General features: G+C 40.7%; 1 protein-coding gene and 1 pseudogene across 5 annotated transcripts; one reads left to right on the top strand and one right to left on the bottom strand.

Annotated features, from left to right (window-relative positions):
* Nucleotides 1-1,391: 1,391 nt before the first annotated feature.
* LOC129828451 (heterogeneous nuclear ribonucleoprotein H3-like) lies at nucleotides 1,392-3,284 on the bottom strand (annotated as a pseudogene).
* Nucleotides 3,285-7,769: 4,485 nt separating this feature from the next.
* On the top strand, nucleotides 7,770-12,013 carry LOC129828671 (phenazine biosynthesis-like domain-containing protein). 5 transcript variants are annotated; one of them, XM_055889794.1, is made up of 10 exons: nucleotides 7,770-7,878; nucleotides 9,463-9,568; nucleotides 9,747-9,846; nucleotides 10,106-10,204; nucleotides 10,568-10,677; nucleotides 10,996-11,025; nucleotides 11,113-11,201; nucleotides 11,322-11,497; nucleotides 11,586-11,648; nucleotides 11,828-12,013. In XM_055889794.1, exons 2-10 carry the CDS (start codon nucleotides 9,485-9,487, stop codon nucleotides 11,938-11,940), a joined length of 864 nt encoding a protein of 287 aa, XP_055745769.1. In that variant the 5' UTR covers nucleotides 7,770-7,878; nucleotides 9,463-9,484; the 3' UTR covers nucleotides 11,941-12,013. The 5 variants fall into 5 exon arrangements, with proteins under 5 accessions (XP_055745769.1, XP_055745771.1, XP_055745770.1 ...); XM_055889793.1 differs by lacking the exon at nucleotides 7,770-7,878 and adding an exon at nucleotides 7,982-9,124; XM_055889792.1 differs by lacking the exon at nucleotides 7,770-7,878 and adding an exon at nucleotides 7,983-9,026.
* The last annotated feature ends 5,798 nt before the right edge of the window (nucleotides 12,014-17,811 follow it).

The raw sequence follows: 17,811 nt of genomic DNA, 5'->3' as shown, positions 1-17,811 counted from the left end.
ATGTTGCCAATTTTTGGGATAAGCACAATTCCTGAAAGTGACTCTCAAAGTACTGAATAATTTAACTGAGTGAATATTAGGAAATAAATATCTAAACATTTCTGGGGGAATCGCCCCCTCCCCAGTTTACTTGTTAATGGCTACTACATATTTCCAGGTAGTAACTTGACAGTTGATCAGTCAGTGCAAATTTGGATTATAATGTCAAGAAGGCAGGAGAGAAGCTAGAATTTATTTGGGATGTTTGAAATAGCGATGCTGTCAGTCTGGTAAATTGGCTGCATATTAGCACACTGTAGTGCACAACCCGAGGCTCTGTTTACATGTGCGTTTGGGGTTCAACCAATGACTGTATACGGTTCAACATAGCTAGCGAACTGCTTTTTGTTTTCTTGGCTATTGTTTGTGTTGAGGGAATGAAACGTTAGCATAGCTAGTTGCAGTGTAAACAATGTTTGTCCCATCTCAAATCTGGCTACCTCGAGTAGCCTAGCTAGTTTTGCAATGCCCTTTGTATGCATTGTGACAGGTTCAAAGCAACACCAAACTTTGGGAAACTATCTAGTGCATGAACTGGCCATACATATTTATTTTATTTAACTAGGCAAGTACATTAAGAACAAATTCTTATTTACAATGACGGTCTACCCCGGCCAAACCCAGACGATGCTGGACCAATTGTGTGCCGCCCTATGGGACTCCCAATCATGGCCAGATGTGATGCAGCCTGGATTCGAACATAACATAAGCTAATGTTACATAGCTAGCTAACTTAGTTAACTGGCTATCATAGCAGCCAAGGACATTTGCTAACTTATTTGTGCATATTTGTTTGTGCTCTTACACACAAGTTTCTGTGTAACAGCAGTTTACACTGACGACTTAAGCCTTATGAAAAACCTTCCTTAGCAAAATATAGCTAGGTTTCCTCGCTTGTTGGTTAGCTAGCAAGCCAATGTTAGCGCTCATCTGACTGGTATAACTTTGTTTTAGCTAGCTAGCTGATCAAAACACAACCACATTCATTGGCTTATCAAATCAGAAACAGCTCACTGATAACCCATTTTCTCAAGTTGGATAATTATCTGTATGCATTTTATTAAATAAAGGGTGGCTACTTTGAAGAATCTCAAATATTTTGATTTGTTTAACACTTTTTTTGGTTACTACATGATTCCATATGTGTTATTTCATAGTGTTGATGTCTTCACTATTATTCTACATCGTAGAAAAAATTAAGAAAACCCCTGGAAGGAGTAGGTGTGTCCAAAATTGACTGGTACTGGTATATATCATTTTTTTTTTTACACCACTCATTGAGAGTAGGTAGAATAGGTAGAGAGTAGGAGTAGGTACTTTTCATGAACGTAAAAACATTCAATCTTCAAGGTTTAGTTAACTCCGTTTTTGAACATCCCGCTCAGTCCACTCCCTCTTGAGCCCATGCCTCTTGAGTTACCATAGAAACCACCACCACCACGGCCTAAAACAAAAAAATAAAGAAATCCAGAAATTAAAACACGCAGATGACAATGGTTGAATCAATGTTTTTCTGAAATACAGGCAGATGATGGTATCAGAGGAGATGAATGAAAGTATTTACCCCAAAAAACTCTAAATTATTTATGTAATGGTTCTCATTGAAAGGGGTTATCATAACGGGGCAATAGTTAAGAGACTTAGAGATCCACATACGCATGTGATTCTTGTCCTTTGACCTGGCTGAAACGGCATCTTCATGAGACAAACTCAACATCGGCCTGGCCTGTGGATTTTCCATTGGGTCCAACGTCGATATGAACTCCCACAGGAATCAATTGTGAGAAGAACTAAACCAAAAGGTGCACACACACCAAAGAATAAGGGCCTGATACGAACATCATGATTGTACAAATTAGAGTTACATAATTGTACTGTAAATATGATCTTTTAAGGTGTTGACATCATTGGAAAAAGGAATGGGAGTGATTATGGGTGCTAGAGAAACGTGATTCTTACATCGGCTATGTCTCCCTCAGTGGCACGGAAAGGCAGGCCCCTCACGTACAAAATGGTTGCTGTGGGAGCTAGTGTCACCTGCACCATTGTTGCCATGGCCACCTATAGCTGCAATCACAGCGATAAAGGAGTTAATGTATCTGAGAAAGAATTGCAGGCACACTATCAGTCTGACATTACAAAGAAAGGAGCATATCTTACATTTTCCTCTATCGCCCCTAATTCGGTCATCAAATAACGTTATTCCATTAGAAAACAGTACTTGTCATCTACAAGACCCTGCTAGGTAAAGTCCCCCCTTATCTCAGCTCACTGGTCACCATAGCAGCACCTACCTGTAGCACGCGCTCCAGCAGGTATATCTCTCTGGTCACCCCCAAAACCAATTCTTCCTTTGGCCGCCTCTCCTTCCAGTTCTCTGCTGCCAATGACTGGAACGAACTACAAAAATCTCTGAAACTGGAAACACTTATCTCCCTCACTAGCTTTAAGCACCAGCTGTCAGAGCAGCTCACAGATCACTGCACCTGTACATAGCCCATCTATAATTTAGCCCAAACAACTACCGCTTTACCTCTTTATTTTTGCTCCTTTGCACCCCATTATTTCTATCTCTACTTTGCACTTTCTTCCACTGCAAACCAACCATTCCAGTGTTGTTGTTTTTTTACTTGCTTTATTGTATTTACTTCGCCACCATGGCCTTTTTATATTTTTATTTATTTTTATATATATTTTGTTTGCCTTCACCTCCCTTATCTCACCTCACTTGCTCACATTGTATATAGACTTATTTTTCACTGTATTATTGACTGTATGTTTGTTCTACTCCATGTGGAACTATGTGTTGTTGTATGTATCGAACTGCTTTGCTTTATCTTGGCCAGGTCGCAATTGTAAATGAGAACGTGTCAATTTGCCTACCTGGTTAAATAAAGGTGAAATAAAAATAAATAAATAAACTTACTGAAGCCATTGTAGTTGTCAAATCCGCCATAGCCTATGTGAACAGACAGAGAGAGAATGGGAAATCAATGATCAGCTTGTCAGTCCATTAGCCATTCTCAAACACTAAATTGACTTCACTAACCAAAACTACTGAAAATACATACCCCCAGCGTAGCAGCCTTCTCCACGCATATGGTCCAAAAGAGCACCCCCTCAGGCTGGCCCAGGGAAGAACCCACCTCGCCTGTCATGGGTCTGTCGCAGGGACTGTGTCTCTGCCCCATCATCCTCCTGGGGAGCTCATAGTAAGACTGGATTTCAATCCGGCTGCTCTTAAAGATTTATATGTACCTGAATGGATGTAAATCCAGTTCGAGTTATGACAAGAACATAACATGGGGTAACAGCCATATGGAGAACATCAGCAGACAAGACACTGCATGATTTCAAATTGGCAACTTTATCTAAGCCAAATAGTTGGGGTCAAACAGATGCCTTAATTATAGATTTAGAATAATAATAAATAATATTGGAATAATAAAATGTATTTAAACAATCGCAGTAAAAATATGGCGCAGCTTTCCCATAATCTGCTAATATTACAGCAGGTTTTGTTTTGCACTTTCATCATGATGCATTATTAAAAGGCTGTTAACATATAGAGGTGTGGTACTCTTGACAAAAATAGAGTTTGTGTTGTAGAGCGATAGTGGCGATACAACACACAATCCCAGCGGATGGTGGCTGTATTATTACATCCAGTCAGAGGTTCCTGTCTGTCTATATCGCGATGTATTTATTGGACGTGTCGGTGCTCAATATATATAATCAGTATCCTATAACGATGTTTATCATCAGCGCTGTTTGTAACACATTTACCTTTAGATTAGACGACCAGAGTTCCAATGGCAGACAGCATCATGATTCATGAAATCTCATTCTAACCAATAATGGAATGTGCTCGTTATAAATACATTGTGATTTAGTATCGGTATCAGACTAACTTTTCTTATAATTTTGTTTTCAGAGCATACAGACTGGCAGTTCATCGACAGATCACTCTATGGGCACGAGAGTTGGACAAGGTGTACGGCATCTCATCCCTGCGTGTGTTGTTTCTTCCATAAAGCGCATAGCTAGAACCAAAGGCAATGAATAAACGTTTGAATAAAACCAGTTAATTTAATAAATCTAGCCTAGTCTAAGACATAGACCTAATGCCTGCGCCTTATGTGAAAGTAGTATTAGTTAGCTTGTTCCCTATAACAACAGGTTCAAGTGTAACCTGATAAACTTGCTTTGAAGATAAAACTACTTTCAGTGCGTACTAATCCCGTGTCCCTGTCGCTAGAGTATCGACTTCAACTAGCTTTGGCTGCCATCTATTGGAAAGGAATGGTAACTACACTGGGCAGCTCGTCAGCGTCAAAGTGGACTTTAATAATATATGCCATTTAGCAGACGCCTTTATCCAGGGCGAACTGGGTTATATGGTAGTGGAAACAGATCATAGAAACAGGATTACAATGTTGATATCATGGATGGTCAGTCCTTGCATCTATAGCTCTGTCTATGAATTTGAGAGTGGTTATATTTCTCCAGGCCCATCCGTCAGCTTTTTATCAAAAGAGGAGCAGGGAGACACTTTGTTGTTGTTTCTGCTGCTGATTGCCACTAAGAAGTTAAGATGCAAATTAAATACACACCAAAATATGTTACAGATACTATAAAAATGTCCCATCACTCAGTTAGTGAATATCCAGCATCCAGCACAGCAAACATATTTGACAAAAGCCCATTTTACATCAAAATAATAACCACAGTGTTTATAGAGGGTGCAAAAGTTCAACACCTCAGGAGCAAATGTCAGTTGGCTTTTCATAGCTGAGGATTAATAGGCTGACAGAGAGTCGAAACAGCAGAACCGGGACATGGTGGCACATCCATTGAAACGTTTATTTTTTTTAAACAGTCAAAACAATTTCACTCCGATTCCTTTTATGGATGGGTGTATCTTTGAATTTGCTGTTGACTGGCATGCTCCTTCTCCATTTTCAGAACACCATCCCACTCCCCCAAAGTGATCGATAGCATATCTTGGTTCGCACTGTGATGATTGTGATTCTGAGCTCTCAGGTTCACACAATGAGTTATGGTCTTCACTGATCTCACTCTCCGTCAGTTCCATCTGTGGCGTATAGGGGCAGGACTCGGTTGTATACTGATGGTCGTGAGCGCAATCTAGCTGAGCCCTGAGCTCTTTAGTGATAGTGCCTGTGGACCTCTTCTCCACCGCAGCACATGAACACTCTGGCACGCTGTACTAACTGTTCTTTCCTGTTGGTAGAAAATAATTAAGGCATCTATTAGGCTATAGTTATATTCAAGAATCACAGCATATACTTGAAATAAACAGCCTTAGAAATAACATGGATTTGTATGCAGTCTACTCCAGGATAAAAACATTTTCAGGGATGAAGATGTCCTCCTGAAAAGAAACGGAACCCCAAAATATCAGTTGGCATTAACAAGCTACCTGTTGTATGCTTTGTCAACACACACACACACACACACACACACACACACACACACACACACACACACACACACACACACACACACACACACACACAGCAAATACAGGGACATATATTTTTCAGCAAACATTAGTTAGCTATGTCAACTTTAGTCTAGCTAAATGAGGTGGAGCTAACAAAACATTACAAAAACAAATGTCAACACAATGTATTACAGTACTTGACTATCTGAGGTGGAAGCTAGCTACAGTAACTAACGTTAACCAATAACAGGTACACGGATAAACTGTGTTGCAATTTTAGTTGCAGTTGAGTTGCTTGCTAACGTTATTTGCTTGGGGGTGTTACACAAAACACTTAAGACGCAATTAGCTAGTTACGTTCAACTAGAGTTGCAACTAAGTTGCACAGTGTCTAACGCTAACAACAGGCATGACCGGTTAATGAGCGATGTTGATGATGGTTGGTCGCTACACCATAACCCTCGAAATGTCAAATGGAGGTGCAAGCAGAGAGGGCTTCAACGTAGGCCTATGACTCCTTTCCATTCGGAAACTCCCGGTTGCCGCATCGAAAGTGCCCTTCATCACGAAGTCTGCCTCCGCAAAATGCTGTCTGCAGATCCTGCTAGCTCGAGCTGGCACATCCTGCCTCTTCAGGACATGGAGACACTTCTTCAAAAGTTGTAGGTCCTTGGGCAGCCGATGGTAGTTTACCGAGGGATTTGTTTGGAGCTAATTCATACAGCCTGGCGCTATACAGTTCATGATTGAATTACTACTCGCTGTTGCCATCTTCATTGCCCACCCCTAACCTCCCATTCTCCTCGATTCACTCTCCGCGCGAAAACTCAATACTTTTTAAAATTGTATTATTATAATTTTTTATTAACAACAAATCAATACAGAAAGTACATAAGGAACACAAGTATATATAGAATGGACAATCGAGCTAGGTTTTTTTTTTAATACTCTTTTGTTTTCAACTCCACGAAAGCTTCCCCACTGGACCTTCCTTCCTTTGGAAAACGTGAAGCACACTCCATTCACTTTCCCCAGGACGTTACAATCTGCAAGAGATGCACAGGATTAACTTAATTGGTGCCTTCCTCATTGACCAACAAGGTGCAAACAAATGATAATGCAAAGTGACTCTCTTGAACGCCACAACTTTCAGTTTCATGGAAGTGGAGCCCCTACTCACCAGAGAAGAACCCTGCCTGCCTCCTCTTCCTGGGTGCAGGACCAAGGCACGCCCCAAATCCTCACCACATACCCCTCATTCACATACAGTGGGGAGAAGAAGTATTTGATAACCTGCAAAATCGGAAGTGTTTCCTACTTACAAAGCATGTAGAGGTCTGTAATTTTTTATCATAGGTACACTTCAACTGTGAGAGACGGAATCGAAAACAAAAATCCAGAAAATCACATTGTATGATTTTTAAGTAATTAATTAGCATTTTATTGCACTGGGGGGGGGGGGGGGAAGAGCTCCGACTGGGAAAATACGGTTATCCAACTCGGAATTCCAAGTCGGGACCTCGGGCCTTTTTCTAGAGCTCCGACCTGAAGATCACTGACATCATGATTCGACCTTGTTTTTTCCGAGTTCCCAGTTGTCTTGAAAGCACCATAAATCCAGAGAATTCCAGACTTTGTCAAAGTTTGATGACAAAATTTGCCCACAAAAGAACACCACGCCACCTTCCTGTTCAAGTGAGCATAGCACAAAAGGAGTTCAACAATATCTTGTATGCTGCTGCATAAATTATGTAATATGCCAGGGAGATATGTATACTGTAGCTAAGAAAGTAATACTAAGTGTACATTGTGTAGTAAGCTGTTAGTAGCCCATGTGCCTCACCCTAATCATTTTGTCCCTATGCCCCTCATAATCTAGCCTACTGTTCTGACTTGGTGGTGCACATGCAGCCTATAGACTGTTTTAAAGAAATGTAATCATCAAATATTGTAAGAGCTTTTGTGTGCTTATATGCCCCCTTTATTTATCCTACGGTTCTGACTTGGTGTACAGGGAGAATACTGTAAGAACAGCCCATGTTCTGAATTCTGTTCACTGTACATTTCAAAAGTGCTGAACAAATAATTATATTGACCAAGTCTGTCCTAGCCTGCTCATTAATGTCTTAGTCTAAGTTACGTATTCCCTCTTATACGCTCGTTGTCCCCTTATGCCATAGTTTGTACATCTCAATTGTCAGTAGAAACCACATTTGTTTTAAGCAAGTCAGCCATATCATTTTTTTTTTTAAAGGCAGTAAATGAGGCTGAGTTTCGCTGCCAGTCAAGGCTCTGCTGATAGCCAGGTGTAGCAGTGGTAAGGATTCACTACATGGTGCTGAAAAGAAGCTCTGCTGTTGGGACAGCTTTATGTAAGCCCTAACAGTTTGTGTGTACCGTTTGTCACGCTATAGTGCAATTCATGTATTATTTTGTGTTGTGTAGTGGCTTTTTATTTAACTAGGCTTTGCTGGTATGCATCTAAAAAAAAATCTTTTTGAGTTTGCCGCACCAAGATTTACATGCTAAATCGGCACAGGGTCTTAAGTTTTTCTCGGGTGACAGACAGTTCAATGCAGGTAATGTCGCGAAAACATAACATCTTAGCGGGCAGTGTCAGTCTGGGGTGCGTTTCGTTTGATAAAACTTTGTGCAACGTTTTATTCAACGGACACGATACTGTACTAAGCGACTATTTGAAGAACGATGTGATTATGGTAGCCCATGTGGAGATTATGTATGGTGTGTGCTGCACGAGTTATGTGATTTCAAATGGTTACACCCATATTGATCAGGCCACACTACAACGTACCTAGCAAACTGTTGTAGAACAATGCAGTTTTGGGGAGACGTGTCGTTCAGTACAAACAGTCACAATGCAACAAACGTTGAATCGAACTGAATACGCCCCTGTTTTAAACCGGGCTGTCTACTTTGAGTTTGAAAGGCAGACGTTATTTTTACCCCCTCAACCGTCGCGCTAGCTACTTTCCCTCGAGTTATCACCGTCGAAACCGGATGCAGTTAGATTGCCCTCTTAATTGGAGGTCCAATTCACAAACGTTATCCACCCCAGCCCTCGATTTTACAACCAATTTAGCTCGAGGGAGCAAGTAAAGAACTGTAATCACTTGTGGGGTTGATATGACCCACAATTCAATGCAAACTATAGTCACGTGTCAAACTCCGGTGTACAGGAAGTCTCAAATGTAATCAACATGACTGCGTTTTCGGCATGTCAGACAAAATTACAAAACTAGCTTTAAAAAAAAACATATATATATATGTTATAAACATATTATTAAAAAAAATATATAAACATATTTTTTGGAATTCTGACATTTATTGGAATAAATGCCCAAACTATAAAACTAGCTAGCTAGCTACCTGACAGTTACGTTAGTTTTAGCTAGCTATGTTCGCTTGCTAGGTACATTAATACGTTTTTAAGCTCAATATTTCCACCAAGGATGTTGGCTCTCCGATCATCACTCTCACTCGCTTGGGCAAGGGACATAAGGTATACTCGGATTTGACGATGTAAAACGTAATTCGAGGGTTTAGGACCGAGGGTTGTCTAGTTTGGACTGCTGCCTATATATGATCAAAATAGTCTAGGTGGGTTTCTCTCCTTGTCTCATCTTTACAATGATTTTAAAATACACATTTACCCTGGGTAGATGCCTACCTACAGTTTATATCAAATCAATGAAATAAAGATAGCTAGGAGACCAGAGTTACCTGACCTTTTTCACCCGCACTGGTCTGAAAGCGCAATATGTGGGCGTATTCTATGGGGAGATTGTCTAGCCAAGCCAGCCCTATTAAGTCGGTGCAGACGAAGAAAATGAGAGGAAGCAATGGACTTTAGACTTTTGGAATGATACACCCTCTGGTTAAAGTTTATTTGGAGGCGTGCAGCTGTTAAACTTATTCATTTCTCTCTGTAAAATCAGCACAGGACTACTCTAGTAAGTAATGGAGATTCCAGTATTCACTGTTGATGCGTTTACCAACTTACCTTTCAAAGGAAATCCTGCAGCAGTTTGTCTGCTTTTACATGTAAGTATACTTTTTTCTACTTGGGCAAATAATACATGATTACATGTCATTGCATATGCTCATGTATTGCTGAATAATCAACATGAGTATTTGCTTTAAGTTATCTTACCACAGGTATACTTAAATATTACCAATGTAATCATGCAAAAAAAATACTGTTGACTGTTCTCAACCAAAGGAATTGCAGGATGATATGTACCAGAACATTGCTGCTGAGATGAACCTGTCAGAGACTGCCTTCATCATACGGCTGAATTCAAAAGATGACTTCAGCTCAGGTATCTTTTTTTGGACATTCTGAAATAGAGTTGAAACTTACACATGTATTTGATATAAAAAGCCATGCCACTTTTACAATTTTCTGTGCAGAAGTTTGCAAATCTGCCATCTGGTGGTAATCTATTTTATTGCAATTAACTAAGAGGGTGTGACTGCTGCCAATGAGAGTAAATGGGGATTGAGGAAAGAACATGTAAATCAACTCACCACAACTTCCTAAAATTACTGACATGGGAACTTGTATGTGTTGTATTGAAGGAGCACGCTTCCGTTTGCGTTGGTTCACCCCCACCACTGAGGTTCCTCTGTGTGGCCATGCCACCCTGGCTTCAGCTGCAGTACTGTTTTACAAAAAAAGTAAGAATACCAGTGACGACATTAAACAATAAGGCAACAGGGGGTGGTATGTCAACACGGAGTGCCTGGATACAGCCCTTAGCCGTGGTATATTGGCCATATACCACAAACCCACGAGGTGTATTATTGCTATTATAAACTGGTTACAAACATAATTAGAACAGTACAAATAAATGTTTTGTCATACCCATGGTATATGGTCTCATATACCACTGCTTTCAGCCAATCGGCATTCAGGGCTCGAACCACCCAGTTTATAATACAGTATCTCACATGTAAGCGAGTGAATTGTAACAAGTACACACTTTCTGTATAGACTGCAATTCAATTAACTGTTTCTATCCCACGACCCCCTTCCTTCAGAAAATGTCAACTCAACAGTGGTATTTGAGACATTGAGTGGAGAGCTGTATGTGCGACAACAAGGGGAATCTATAGTGATGGATTTCCCCCTGAACAAACCTACTCCTGTGGTGGGTGATGGAATCAATGTGGTACATTCATGTTCAGCATGTTATATACACTGAGTATACCAAACATTACCTAATATTGTAGGCCGTCATTGTGAATAAGAATTTGTTCTTAACTGACTTGCCTAGTTAAATAAAGGTTAAATAACACGTGCCCTCAATAAGGGATTATAGCTTTCACCTGGTCAGTCTGTTATGGAAAGAGCAGGTGTTCTTAATGTTTTGTGCACTCAGTGCACATGCTAGTATAAATATTGCATAAAAGCCTTCGCATATCAATGTAACTTTTTAAATGTTCTAATTGAAGCTTAATATCCGCAGTGTCTTAAAGAATTTAAAGACATAGTTAAAGTAAGTGCATCGTCCTTCTTATCACTGTTTCTATAATTGATGGTGAAGAATAAGACTTGATGTGACAGTCTTAATGTGTATGTGCAGGCTGCTGTGGGAGACCAGCCAGTTCAAGAAGTGTGCCTCTGTGCCACCACCAAAATGCTAATGGTGCGCCTTCCTGACAGTTGTGACAGGTAACTTTAAAATATATAATAAAAGCACTCATTTCATTATCCCTGAGCTGTTGGAAAACGGAGAGGATGGAAGGGCAACTTAACCTGAAAGGGATTGAAACAGTGAGTCTTGGGTTATAGGTCAGTGCTCACGTCCCTGCAGCCAGACCCAGCAGTTCTGCTCCGTGTAGACACTGGCGGGAGGGTTAGGGGTCTGCTTGTCACCATGATCGGAGACCCTGGCTGTCTGTCTGGCTATGACTTCTACTCCAGAAACTTCTTCCCCTGGTTCGGGGTTCCTGAGGACCCTGTGACTGGTAAGAACAGAGGACATTGGCCTGTCTTATTCTGTAGGCCTTTAGAACCTTTAATTCAAATATATATATTTTTAAATATTTTTTTTAGGCTCTGCGCATACTGTCCTTGCAGGCTACTGGTCAGAGAAACTTGGCAAGAAAAAGATGCTGGGTGGGTAATCTAAACAGTATTGCAACATGGAGGTCAAATTCCATTGCACAGAACAATACATTTACAGATACTGGTGGACAGGTACATCTTGAGTCCAGTAAAATCCAATCAATAATTATGTAAATGGAATAATTTGAAGAACTGCCACTAACATACTATATTTTCCCCCTGTGCGACAGCCTATCAGTGCTCTAGCCGTGGTGGGGAGCTGGAGCTTGAGCTACAGGATGATGGCAGGCTCAATATCGCTGGCCAGGCGGTAACCGTCCTGCAGGGGATTCTCACTGGGTAGAGACTATACTGTTTACTCAGACCTAGCTAAATGTACAACAGGAGCGTAGCAATTAAATTTTAAAAAACTCTGACTGTGTCTACAGATTATTTGGGTTTTGAGAGATTATTCTATTGTTTCAAATTGTTAGTCAACATTCAGCATACAATCCTCACTATTTGGACAGTGATGCAACATTTTAAAATGTCTCTATACTCCAGCATTTTGGAAATGAGATCAAGTTTTGAATATGAGGTGACTACTGAATGTCACCTTTTATTTGGGGGTATTTTCATACATATCGGTTTAACCATTAAGGAAGTTCACTTTATTTAAACCAAAAGCTGTATTTTGGTTATAGAAGGGTCCAAACATTTTTATTTGTTGCAATTTCACTTGGTTTTGAGAAACTTCCCCTGCCAGCAATATACTTTCTCATGCTCATTCTGCAGGGTAGGGGTTTAGATAAAACATGAACAAAAGCAACAACATAAAAACACACCCCCAAATACATCTTTTAAGAAACGGAAGCACTCTCAGTATAATGATGCAGGTCTTTAGATGTTGTACACATGAAATTGTGCCATTCTGAATTTTATATTATATTTATATTATAAGTTATATTCCATTTTGTTTCCCCTTTCCAGCTGTGATATCTATGTGTAGCCTGCTTATGCACACACAAAGAAAGTATGACTCAAGTTGTACAAAGTGGAATATAATTTTGCAGTTAAATTTTGGATTGACAGTTTCATGTGTACAACATCTAAAGACCTGCACCTGCATTTCTAAAGTTATGTTTCTGGAGCATTTGTTCAAAACGACGACTGAGGAAGTGTATCACTGGTCGGGGTAAGTTGCTCAAAACCAAGTGAAATTGCAAAAAACAAGGTGTCTGGATTCTTCTATAACATGCCATTTACATTCCAAAATACATATTTGCCTCAAATAATAAAGTGAACTTCTCCTTTAAGAAATAAAAGCACTTTAGGTATCCCCAAACTTGAATTCAAATTTTAGCTTCGTTGTTCAAATACATATGGTGACGACTGTATTTCAACAGTTTTTACTGACTAACAGGGAAATAAACATGTACAATAATACCAAAAATTATTTATTCACATATAAAAAGTAAAAGCTTGACAATCAGTACTGTCTCAAAAACATGACTAATTACCAATCTTAATCTAACAGGTCTGTGTGAGGAAAGGTCAGAGCAAAGTTTGAGTAATTCATGAATTTGTTTTGCTGCAGAGTATTGCTACATAGCCCTAATGATTGTGCAGATTCAGTGTTAATGGTACCTGTACTTCAGCTTTCGAATGGTCACATTCTGTTGTAATAGAAATCTTTAAAACAATAGCAAAACATTCCAACCCATAGTTAAAACAATAAACATACCAACCCATAGTTAAAACAATAAACATTCCAACCCATAGTTAAAACAATAAACATTCCAACCCATAGTTAAAACAATAAACATTCCAACCCATAGTTAAAACAATAAACATTCCAACCCATAGTTAAAACAATAAACATTCCAACCCATAGTTAAAACAATAAACATACCAACCCATAGTTAAAACAATAAACATTCCAACCCATAGTTAAAACAATAAACATTCCAACCATAGTTAAAACAATAAACATTCCAACCCATAGTTAAAACAATAAACATTCCAACCCATAGTTAAAACAATAAACATTCCAACCCATAGTTAAAACAATAAACATTCCAACCCATAGTTAAAACAATAAACATACCAACCCATAGATGCAATGGCTTTGTAAAACACTCATCTCCAAAAATACTGTAGCATACTTTCAACTTTTTAAGGCGGCCAGGAGCAATTAAAGTAATCAATATTTAGAGATGGATCCATTGCTTGATCTGTCTGAAGGCTGATTTCCAGATGGTGAGCAGAGGAAAGGCACTGTTCTACCTCAGATGTCCTGTTACAGGTGCATGGGGAGTCATACCTCAGATGTCCTGTTACAGGTGCATGGGGAGTCATACCTCAGATGTCCTGTTACAGGTGCATGGGGAGTCATACCTCAGATGACCTGTTACAGGTGCATGGGGAGTCATACCTCAGATGTCCTGTTACAGGTGCATGGGGAGTCATACCTCAGATGTCCTGTTACAGGTGCATGGGGAGTTATACCTCAGATGTCCTGTTACAGGTGCATGGGGAGTCATACCTCAGATGTCCTGTTACAGGTGCATGGGGAGTCATACCTCAGATGTCCTGTTACAGGTGCATGGGGAGTCATACCTCAGATGTCCTGTTACAGGTGCATGGGGAGTCATACCTCAGATGTCCTGTTACAGGTGCATGGGGAGTCATACCTCAGATGTCCTGTTACAGGTGCATGGGGAGTCATACCTCAGATGTCCTGTTACAGGTGCATGGGGAGTCATACCTCAGATGTCCTGTTACAGGTGCATGGGGAGTCATACCTCAGATGTCCTGTTACAGGTGCATGGGGAGTCATACCTCAGATGTCCTGTTACAGGTGCATGGGGAGTTATACCTCAGATGTCCTGTTACAGGTGCATGGGGATTCATACCTCAGATGTCTTGTTACAGCTGCATGGGGAGTCATACCTCATGGGCTGCTGGGGGGAGCTGGAAAACGTGGGACAATTAATAAAAACAATCCTGAGTGGATTGAACAGTTATTATCAATCATCATACAACAACTTTAAGCACTGTTAAAACCTGGAAAATACTGATCATCATACAACAACTTTAAGCACTGTTAAATCCTGTAAAATACTGATCTCCATACAACAACTTTAAGCACTGTTAAAACCTGTAAAATACTGATCATCATACAACAACTTTAAGCACTGTTAAAACCTGTAAAATACTGATCTCCATACAACATTGACATATCACAGCACCTCTACAATATATCAGCCAGCTTATCTGCAAACTACACAATCCATTCGTCACTGTATTTCTCTCATCCAAGGTTAAGGCCATACGGATAAGGCCATGCTGGGCAGTGTAAAAGATATCATGCTCTCCTGGTTGAGGTGGCTGTGGAGTTTCTCCAGAGGGGCGTAGCAGTGCAGGATGGTGGCCGAGACCACCATGAGGAGCTTTTGTGATGGCTACATTCAGCCTCCTCTAGTCTTTCAACAGCTCAGACCAGGTCACACACAGGTCGAAGGTCATGACCCATACAATATGTCCAATTTAGATACAAATAATTAATGTTGAAATTTTCTCAAAGTCTGTTATAACTATCCATCCAAAAGTTATGCACTTTGACCAAGTAAAGGTTCAGATCTCAAGAGACATGGTTGGTTTAAGGTCCACTCACGTTGCCTTCTGGGTGACTGACGAGGGAAATGGTGATGACACTGTTGTACTTCTCCACAGCGTTGACCTCCACAGTGCTGAAGGCTTGCGCAGTTAGCAGGCCTAAGACCCCAATGTCACTGGCCCTGCAACCAGCCTAGTAGAACAGGAGGGTATAAGGCTAAACTTCTCTGCTGTTTTGGTATCCTGGCTACCACACTGTAACATATCTCGTTCATCTGAATATCTGCTGTGCTGCTAGTGGCAATGGCAATTCGCTGACTCTACCTTTAAGTGTGGCTTGTTTGACCTGTGTATTGTGTAACTGTGTTGTTGGACCTATGTACAGTATGTTATTGGACCTGTGTCTGCATGCTGCAGCTGTCTGTCCGGTTCCTGTCCTGGAGACAGTTGACAAGGTGGGAATCAGCAACCAAACGGAAGCTGATCTGATGCACGGCTTAGTCATCCTGCTACTGAAGGTGAGAGCTTCAATGAAAATCAAATGAAATACACAAAATAATTCATTTTAAAATAATTTGTCTGATTTACATAGATTCACAGCAATGATAGAGATTGTATGTACTGTGTATCAGAACTGCATATCTGTCTTGAAGAAAGTATGCAGTAATCTGGTCACTGGTTCAACATCCATTTCTTTGTGTTCCACGACAGTTTTGATTCAAAATGCCCCGTGGTGCCCCGTTTTGTGATTAATACTGATACATGTAGAGGTATTACTACACTAACTAATCGCTCTTAGTTGTTCCGGAAATTGACCCACTATGCTGTTTACTAAGAGAAAGAGAGAGAGAGAGAGAGAGAAAAGAGAGAGAGAGCTGCCTGGACCCAGGCCAGGTCTACCGGATGGATCAGCCCCAGCTGCCTCTGGATAGAGCCCTGGGAGGGCAAGGTTAGCATGCAGTCGGCCTTACGCAATGAGCCACACTCAAGCCTGCCTCCTTACATCAGTGTTTCTCAGGGACATGATCTTACAGGGTGGGACACCAAGAAATTAGTTTAAAAACATTGATGGATGAAAACAGCAACTTTTGAGTGCATAGAAAAGGAGATATGATATTTGAAAAAAAAAAAAAAATTTGATGAAATAGTTGACATGATTTTCTTAGGGAGAATAACCCACCTGTTCTTCCTGTACTGGATGTTCAGCTTGACTACAGCCTCACTGTGATTCTCAAGGCGCGTGAAAAGACTCTTGTCCATACCCAACGACCTGATGACGTGGAACTGATGATGACGTGGAACATTAGAAACTGAGAGGAAACTACACTCCAAGACGCCACACTCTTGCCACTCAAAAAAATAATAATAATCCCGACTCAGACCCCTCCCAGACCGTCCTAGCAAAATTCTTGCTTGAGAAAATGCTCTTTGCTAAGAAGCAATTTTTTATATACAGTATATATATATATATTTTTTTTTAACCATTTTGATTGAAAACAATCACAGTAAGGTACTTAATTGATTTTAGAAAATGGCTGCATTGGACCTTTAAAATAGAATATATTTGCTGTTCAAATTTAGAGACAATCTGAGTAAATGCCACAAATGAAAGGCCTATTATTACAGATGGATGTTTGTTAAACAATTTGCATTGTGAAAGGTAACGCAACGTTGTTTATAATTATTGTCCCAAATGTTCCCTAATATTTTCCAAAAATGTCTCATAATCGTGGACCAACTGCAATACCTCGCAGACCACCAGTGGTCCCTCTTACCACAGGTGGAAAACCACTGAATTAGACAGATACATTATTGATCCTGTCCTTTCCAGCACTATATCAGCTCATATGTATCACTAACTGTCAATGTTGACAGTTATGTAAGTCAGATTGGATAAAAACATCTGTTAAATGACCACATGATCTGGTAGAGTTGGGATACAAAGACATGAATTCTTCCTGACCTCTCTTGGGGAGACTGTAGCCAGATGTTGTGCCGGCCTCCCTTCCTCTCCATGGCAACAGAGCAGCAGCCAGATGTTCTCTCCGGTAGTAGGCTTGATTACCAACAACGGTGAGACAGCCTACAGGAAGGAGGTGAAGGCTCTGGGAGTGTGGTGCCAGGGAAATAACCTCTCACTCAACGTCAACAAAACTAAGGAGATGATCGTGGACTTCAGGAAACAGCAGAGGGAGCACTCCCTATCCACATCGATGGGACCGCAGTGGAGAAGGTGGAAAGGTTCAAGTTCCTCAGCGTTCACATCACTGACACATCACTCCGTTTCCCTAAAATGGTCCACCCACACAGACAGTGTGGTGAAGAAGGTGCAACAGTGCCTCTTCAACCTCAGGAGGCTGAAGAAATTTGGCTTGACAAATAAAACACTCACAAACTTTTACAGATGCACAATTGAGAGCATCCTGTCTGGTTGTATCTCCGCCTGGTACAGCAACTGGACCGCCCATAACCGCAAAGCTCTCCAGAGGGTGGTGCGATCTGCCCAACGCATTACCAAGGGAAAACTTCCTGCCCTCCTGGACATCTACAGCACCCATTGCCATAGGAAGGCCAAAAAGATCATCAAGGACATCAACCACCCGAGCCACTGCCTGTT

The sequence above is a fragment of the Salvelinus fontinalis genome, chromosome 30, assembly GCF_029448725.1.
Source record: "Salvelinus fontinalis isolate EN_2023a chromosome 30, ASM2944872v1, whole genome shotgun sequence".
NCBI classification, from domain to species: domain Eukaryota; kingdom Metazoa; phylum Chordata; class Actinopteri; order Salmoniformes; family Salmonidae; genus Salvelinus; species Salvelinus fontinalis.
This window is presented reverse-complemented; position numbering and strand designations above follow the sequence as displayed.

Bases quoted from the DNA above. Each gene is read 5' to 3' on its own strand.
- LOC129828671 (XM_055889794.1), top strand. From the start codon at position 9,485: ATGGAGATTCCAGTATTCACTGTTGATGCGTTTACCAACTTACCTTTC. The intron at 10,678-10,995 runs GTGGGTGATGGA...TAATATCCGCAG, and splicing joins TGAACAAACCTACTCCTGTG to TGTCTTAAAGAATTTAAAGA. The intron at 11,498-11,585 runs GTAAGAACAGAG...TATTTTTTTTAG, and splicing joins TCCTGAGGACCCTGTGACTG to GCTCTGCGCATACTGTCCTT.